This window comes from Lates calcarifer, linkage group LG10 (assembly GCF_001640805.2).
Source record: "Lates calcarifer isolate ASB-BC8 linkage group LG10, TLL_Latcal_v3, whole genome shotgun sequence".
Classification (NCBI taxonomy): Eukaryota; Metazoa; Chordata; class Actinopteri; family Centropomidae; genus Lates; species Lates calcarifer.
The window spans coordinates 10,495,379-10,502,972 of NC_066842.1; the positions used below are offsets into that span (position 1 = coordinate 10,495,379).

Sequence of the window (7,594 nt, forward strand, 5' to 3'; positions counted from 1 at the left end):
TCATGATCATCATTATTATTATCATGAATTGCTCTGTTTACAGAAAATCACGGATGGATGTTTTTTTTAAATACAAATTAAAAATCTGTATATGAGCCAGAGAATAAATGTAAAAACAAATTTAGACATTAAGTGTGTGTATACTGAGTTAGTTTAGCTTCATACCTCAGTTGTGCGGTGTGGTAATAACTTACCCGCTGGCTTTTATTTTGAAGGAAAATAGCTAGTCAGTTTTGCATTCATGAGCGCATGCGCAGTAGTAAGCGCGGCATGCATTGCAGCTGGACAAGAGAAAATCAAGATAAAAGACAACAGTAAGTGAGTTTGCTCAACAACAGCAGCTATGTTTGTTTCCACTAAATGTTATAAACATGTCATGTATTCACATTGGTGTGTAACGCTTGCTAATCGCCGGGTTTTGTTTTGAAACGTGCAACAGGAAGTCTTTTTTAACGTTAGCTACAGTTTGTTTTGCTAACGGACCTGTAGCTAACTCGCTAGCTCCATAAAGTTAGTTACACCAGTTCTTCGGTGGCAGGCTGTAGTTTGGGTGAGAGTTTAGGCTGTATCTGTCTTCCACAGTGGTTGTCCACGGCTCAGAGGCTGAACTGTGAACGCAGAGAGCGCCACATGGAGGCGGTGCTGAAAAACTTGGCGAGCACGGCGGAGCTGCTGGCGGCGGCGGCGCAGACCGGTGTGGTGGAGCACTGGGATAAACAAACTCTGTCCAGAGCTTTTCACTGGGCCCAGTACTGCGAACACCTCTTCTCCAGGTTTCACGATAACCCCCCGGTAAGGAGAGCTATGGAGAAGCAGCTCCAGCTCACAAATCAAAGTTTGCAGGCCGCCCTCCCTGGATACTCAGGAGTCTCCTTCTCGGACCTCTCCCGGTGCCAGCACCAGTTGCTCGTTGGGCTGTTGAACAACCCTAATCTTCCCACCTCCGTCATGAAAATACTCTTTGACAGCAGTCCTGTGGACACCCAGCACAGTAAGTATCAGAATGTCACTGGTCTCTGCAGCCACAGTCATTCAGTGCAGATCTGTGTGTAAAGTCCTGAGTCCTCTCACAGACTCGTCAGCTGTTGGTGCTGATGCTGAGGTGCAGGGGGTCATGCTGATGGAGAGGCTTGGTGCTGTAATGAGCCAGGACAGTGAAGCTTGCAGGGCAGAGCACTTTTTAGACTCTGTCCTCCAGGGATGTGAAGGAGAAGCAAAACATTTCTGTCTGGTCATCGCTGCAGCTCTGCTGACAATGGAAAACGCAGCTGCAGAAACTGCTTCACAGGATTTTCTCTTGGAATGGCTGCAGAAAAAACACAGCGTGCTGGAGCACATGTGCTCTGCACTACCTACTGCACTTCTTATGGACCTGGCCAAAGAACATGTGAAATTTAGAGATGCATACTGTGACGTACTGAAAAACTGGGCCTCTGATATGGAGTACAGCATAAATGACGGTGAATGGGTTCAAACCAGCACAAACCCCACAGTGTCCTTCCAGAAACTGACTGAGCACTTTCTGGCCTTGTTTGAGGCTTGTCCCTCTCTGAGGGACGATGTAGAAAAAGAGCTAAATGCTTTGAAGATTTCTGATGGAGACTTTGATGTCAGAGGTCTGAGTGTGTGGGGAGACCTCTTGTCAGCATTAAACAAGTGACTGTCAGTCTTGGAGTTTCTTTTGAGCTGGAAAAGCCAAAATAAAGCCAAATGTATACGTCTAGTTATATCTTGATGCAGTGTTTGACTAGGGCTGGGTATTAAACCTCAGTGTGTCCATAGCACTGATGATTGAAAGCTGTCAGTGACTGCCTAAATTTGTGTTCCTCCTTACCTCTGACCAGACAATAGCTATCATAATTTTATGCATAAGTTTAGCAGCTACAGCTTTTTTGTTTAGACAGCATTTAATATTTAGGAACATTTGGTTTCTTTTATTAAATGAAAAAATGTTCTTGTAGAAAAACATGTTAATATTCTAACAGGGAAAGGTTAGAATAAAAAAAATCAAATGCTTTTGAGGATCTGATGGACCTGAAAGTACATAACACTAGCCTGATTCTCACATTCTAAATTTTAACCATGTGCCTTGTGATAATCAAAGTAATTGATTTTCTTTTCTTAGTCAATACAATTGAATATTCAATTTCACAGGGTTTGGACAGATGGTAGCATCGCATGCTGCCTTGTAATCAGCAGCAGCATGTGACTGAATTAAATTGAAAGTAATTGTCAGGCATAAATAGTTTACACTTTATAAACTGGTCTCTGGAGATTCAAGGCCACGTCGAGCATCATAAAATCCACCTTACTACCAAATAAATATAGATGTGCTGTTTTAAACACAGTGTACAGACCTACTGAGAGAGATTTTAAAGGACAACAGGCTATATAAATGGCAATAAGGCAGGCAAAGGCATTGTGTAATTTACCCTTTTCTGTTTGTACACACCTAAAATGATTTTCAGTTTCTCACACACCATCTGTCAGTGTCGCCTCCTCGCCACAGAGCTGCATTTGGTCTGAATCAAAAAATTTTGATTGGCTTGATGCCAGTCATGTGACCAGACTGCCTATTCGCACATCTCCGCCGCGGCCCATGTGTCAGAGCACCTCTGCGGCGAGGGATCAATTAGTCAGATCGGGCGTCCTCAATCAAACCCTGCACAATGGCTGGTGTGTGACATAACTCTGGCAGACAGCGGATTAGAGCCCCGGCCACAGTGCGGAGGGAAACACCAACACGGCCACGGCTCGTTTAACACACCATGAAAGCAATTCACGTAGAGACAGACAAGGGTCACTGAGTCAGGGGCAGCATGTACACAACCAATTTATTTCCAACCAATGAAGAACATATGCATCTGGCTGGATGGAAACCAACTGTGATTGCAGGGATCTCATCTGCTCCCATGTTGTAAACACATGCAAATTCATTCATTCACCATATTTAATGTGGATCACATTTCAGCCAGTCAGGTATTTTAAGAAAATAATTCAGTGCTGTTTTATTTAAGAACTAACACAGAGACATTTTTAAAAGTTTTATTCAGCAAAGTAACGAGAATCTTCGACCTCAGTGTCTTTATCAGACATACATTATCATTTAGCCTCTGGGATTTGACAGATTTCTTTTTAGATTTTGTGTTTCTCACTCTTTCTTCACAGCCTTACACATTTGTGGCAGAGCCAGTGAGCAGCCATGGTGATGATTCAGACGTCTGACTCCAAATGAGACAAGCTTTAAAGAAGAGTAAACCACAATTTAGTGTGACGCCTGTATCTATCTGTCTTTACTGAAAATCTGTTAGCAATTATTTTTATAGGATAAGTACCCACATGTGTGACAGTTGATAATAAAAAAGGGAAACCCCATTATTGTCAGTCTTGCCCCCTGCTCTTAACCTGCAGGTAAAATTACAGGCTTGTGTTGTTGTGTCACTTCAAACAGCAGGAGGTTGATGTGGCCCCTTAATATCTGTAAACCAGCCCATCTAAATGTGTGACACTGTTCATTGAATTAGAGGCTACATTACAAAACAGAATTTAGTGTTTGTGGGAACATAGTGTGCAGCATTTCTGTTCTCTTTTATAAAAAACACTCCTACAATAAAAGAAAAAAGGCAGATGTGAATTTACAACTGGCACATGCTGTATTTCCTCCTCTCACATCTCATCTATCCACTCGTGTTTATTCTGTCCCGTGTAATATTGTAGCACCGGGCAGCAAACTGCAGCGAGACGTGCTGAGGGCGACTGTTGTTCTGCAGCTTCTAAAGAGGCCTGAAGGATAGCATTCATTAAAACTCACATCCAGCCCCCATCTGGTGGTGTGAATAGGGAGTCCTCGGAGGGGCGGGGTGGTGGTGGAGGAGGGAGGGAGAGGGTGAGGTGGGGGGTGGTAGAGCCCTCCCTCGGCACGTGCCTATAAGCCGATCCAGGCTGGTCCCCCCTTGTCTGGCCCTCTGTTTGACAGGATCACACGGAGGAGCAGCAGGAGGAGGGCCTCCGCCACACACCTGTGTCCCACTCTGAGGATGCTGATGATGATGATCAGTGGCCACCATCATCAGGCACGTACCGAGGCACGGGCAGCATAATTTAATTTCATCTTGTGTGTATGAAGCTGTGAGGGAAAGATTGCTTTAACGTGTGTGTGTCAATTTTTTTTACAGAGAAATATCAAGTATGGGTGCAGCTTGTGAAGAAAAAGATGGCAGATATTCACCTTGACCTCTGCCTGAAAAAACTGCACTGTCAGACACTCCAGTGAGGTGCTGTGGCTGCAGAAACATTTCTGTATTTTGGCACAGGAGAGGAAGGACAGCCAGCGACTACATGTTGGTAAAACTACAAAGAGCAAAAGAAAGTAGAGCCATAACAGTTAAAAAACAAGATGCTTGTTTTGTTCATCCTTGGGCTCTAGGAAGTTGTGATGAGCATTTTCTGATGTTATACAGGCCAAACGATTATTGATTAATTGAGAAAATAATCAGCAGACTGCTTGATTATGAAAACAATCATTAGTTGCAGCCCTGACAAAAAGGTTACAGTTAGTTTTAAATAATTTATGGTCACCGAAATGTCAGTTTATCTGCTTATTCTGTCATCATTTTATCCAGATTCCTCTTAGTGCTGGCAGCACTTTGCCAGCACTTAGAATATCATGTGAAATCTTATCAGCCTCTCATCCTTTGTCTGCGTGTGATACTATATGAGCGTGCTGTAGACAGGAGGCTATGAAGCCGTCAACATAATGTGATATGGGGGGAGGGGAGCTGGAAGGACCTGTGATAGATCACCTCACATGCAACTGTAGGAAAACCAGTTCTGTGGAGGAAAAACAATTGGATGTAGCAATCTCCCTCCTCTGATGGTGGAAGATGCAATTCTCACTCCACAGATGGCAGGTCTGAAAATATTACCCTTTCTATGGCGTCACCGTTTTCCCTGCCTGATATAAAATTTAGTTTGCTGCTAATAAATGCTTCAGTGCAAGTAGGAAGTATAAGCACAGATGAAACTAATGATTGTAGCTCTTGTTGAGAGGTTTTACAGTGGACGCCATTTGCATATCACAAAAGGCGGGGATTATTTTCTGTGCTCACACTGAGCATTTTAAGCAGAAGCTCAATGCAAAAACGAGAGATTTAAAAATTGTTTAGGGAAGGTTCGGAAATCAGTTTGGAAACACAGCAATCATTTCTAGAATATGCGTTGCAGTGGGTGGAGAGCAGAGACATATAACATGTTATTTCATGTGAGACAGACTGATCTGGGGAGGGAGGGGGGCAAGCTCTCCATTAGTAAAGCAATTAGCAAGAGAGGAAAGGGAGGTGTGTGGAAATTCAGTTGCCTGAGGTGGTGTAATGTCGTGCTGGAGGGTGTCATAAAAGAGTAATTACTTCAATACTGCTTTGAGATTTTTGGTTATAATTACTGGATCTTTTAGCATCTGAGGGAGTTGATTTCTAGATTGTAAATGAAAGGATATTCAGACAGCAGTGTGGAGAGAGAGTGCTGTGTCCATTCTGGGGGGCAGACTAGCGAGGAAAGAAGGGATCAGGAGGATAATTGCATGCAGGCAGAGTCCCAGGGGAGGAGTGCAACCCCGTCATCAAACACTCATTCTGGCTGGCCCTCATCCCATTACAGTCCCCCAGGAGCCAAACTGCACCTGCCCCACAGACTGACAACTACTCAGTCCCCCTTCACTCACCCCTCAGCACCAACAACATCACAATGACTAAGCATTCAAAAATATGGTTAGTCAAGGTTACAGTCAGGTGAATGCTGGGAGAGTTTTCCACCTGTGAATGAAATGTTGACATCAGATTTTGTCCAATTACCATGCGCCCAAACAAGCACATCACCCGGTGCAACAGCCATGACCACTCTGGCTGGTTAGGCATGAGAAAACATGTTCCACATGGCTGGCAACACAATTGTGTTTTCTGTCAAATTAACGTGAGCTGAGGAGCAGGCAGCGGCGAGCGTTAATGGTTTCCCTTCTCAGTTGGGCAGATAATCGGAGGATAAACTGAGATTTATTGTAATTGCTGCCACTGCTGCTGCTGGAAGCGTTTCGGACATGGGGCTGCTTCCTGTGATCGAAGCATCAGTCAAGACGACTGTAGTCTCATCGCTACCACTGCACTGTTCATCATGTGTTAACAGCTTAACCCCCGCCCCCCACAGACTTCATACCTGTCTATCATTTCCTCTCAGGTGAGATGGGTGAGTTTCAAAGGCTTCATTTGCAAGAGGCCACAGAGGTTTTTCCTGCACACATTCACCCTGTACAGTCAGAGGGAGGAGGAAAAGCTTGAAAAAGCTGATCACACCTCTGATGATGGACTCACACATTAGAAAATGTTGCTTTGATATTTTTTATCGGCTTCCCACCTGCAGAGGCTGAGAGTGATTCAGACATGGTTAGAATCAGGGTGTTTGATATATCCAGAGTCTTACACACCATCGAGCCCTACCTGCTCTAGGGAGAGACTCAGAGTGATGCATGTGAATGTGCGGACGCCATGTTTTCTTGAATTATTAACCACCTCGCTGATGAGCTACACTTTGTCGGCCTTCAGAGCCGTGTGTTGGACATACTGCAGAGCGGCATAGAGGTGCCACAGAAAGTGATATCGCCTTTCGTGTTCACTCTCCACACCTCTAACTTATGATGTAACTGAATGTGAGATAAAACAGTGATGTGTATCTAGAACTTTGGAAACAATCAAAGCTCTCTTCAACAGAACTAACATACTATAACTGTGTGTAAACTACGGCTACAAGTAATGATTATTATCATAATCGATTAATGGTTTTATCTAATCAAAAGTCAGAATACAATCAGAATATCCTGAAGCCCAAGCTGAAATATTCAGTTTGTTTTGTCCAACAAAGCCAGAAATCCAGTAATCCATCTTAAATATTCACATTTGTGTTTAAAAATGACTTAAACAATTGATCAGTACTTTTAAAAATGTTCTTTTGTACTTTTCTGTCAATAGGCCAATTGATTTGTCGACTAATCATTTCAGCTCTGGTTCAAACTAATATACAGTGTCCTCTGTACATATGGGATGGAGATCAATATCACACCATAATATATGGAAATGTATGTTTCTATAAAGATTCACATTTCATACTGCAGTTGTTTTCATATTGCACTATTATATCATATACTATAAAGCACTATTTGCTTTGTTTTCGGTGTCAGTACATAGTTCTTGTCAGAATCTGTTCTTGTCTTTCTGTCCAAGTCAGGTCAAAGTCAAAAGATTATTTTTTATTTTTATTTATTTTTTCTAACTTTTGTGCAGTCAGAAAAGCTAAACAAAGTGACCCTTTGCATTTCTTGCTAATGGTTGCTGTTGCCCTCATTATAAGTTACTTAAAGTATTTGATTAAAATGTGAATTAACTGTGTGCTCAGTCTAATGATCTTTGATTTCTTATATGCTATGTGTTATAATTCAGTGTTCATTTCTTTTCTAGTGAATATAAAATACTAATAACCATAAAGGCAGTGTGACCCTTCTTGTCACCAATATTAATTCTGAATTCAAACTTTCATCAGAAGCATTTTA

The 7,594-nt window shown here is 42.7% G+C and overlaps 1 protein-coding gene across 1 annotated transcript; it reads left to right on the top strand.

The window, feature by feature from the left end:
• Positions 1–147: 147 nt before the first annotated feature.
• fancf (FA complementation group F) lies at positions 148–1,729 on the top strand. Its single transcript, XM_018666416.2, has 3 exons — positions 148–314; positions 583–991; positions 1,074–1,729. The coding sequence occupies exons 2-3, from the start codon at positions 631–633 to the stop codon at positions 1,658–1,660; spliced, it is 948 nt and encodes a 315-aa protein (XP_018521932.1). The 5' UTR covers positions 148–314; positions 583–630; the 3' UTR covers positions 1,661–1,729.
• Positions 1,730–7,594: the final 5,865 nt, after the last annotated feature.

Coding starts and splice junctions, on each gene's coding strand:
- fancf (XM_018666416.2), top strand. CDS start 631: ATGGAGGCGGTGCTGAAAAACTTGGCGAGCACGGCGGAGCTGCTGGCG. Junction 992..1,073: donor TCCTGTGGACACCCAGCACA/GTAAGTATCAGA, acceptor GTCCTCTCACAG/ACTCGTCAGCTGTTGGTGCT.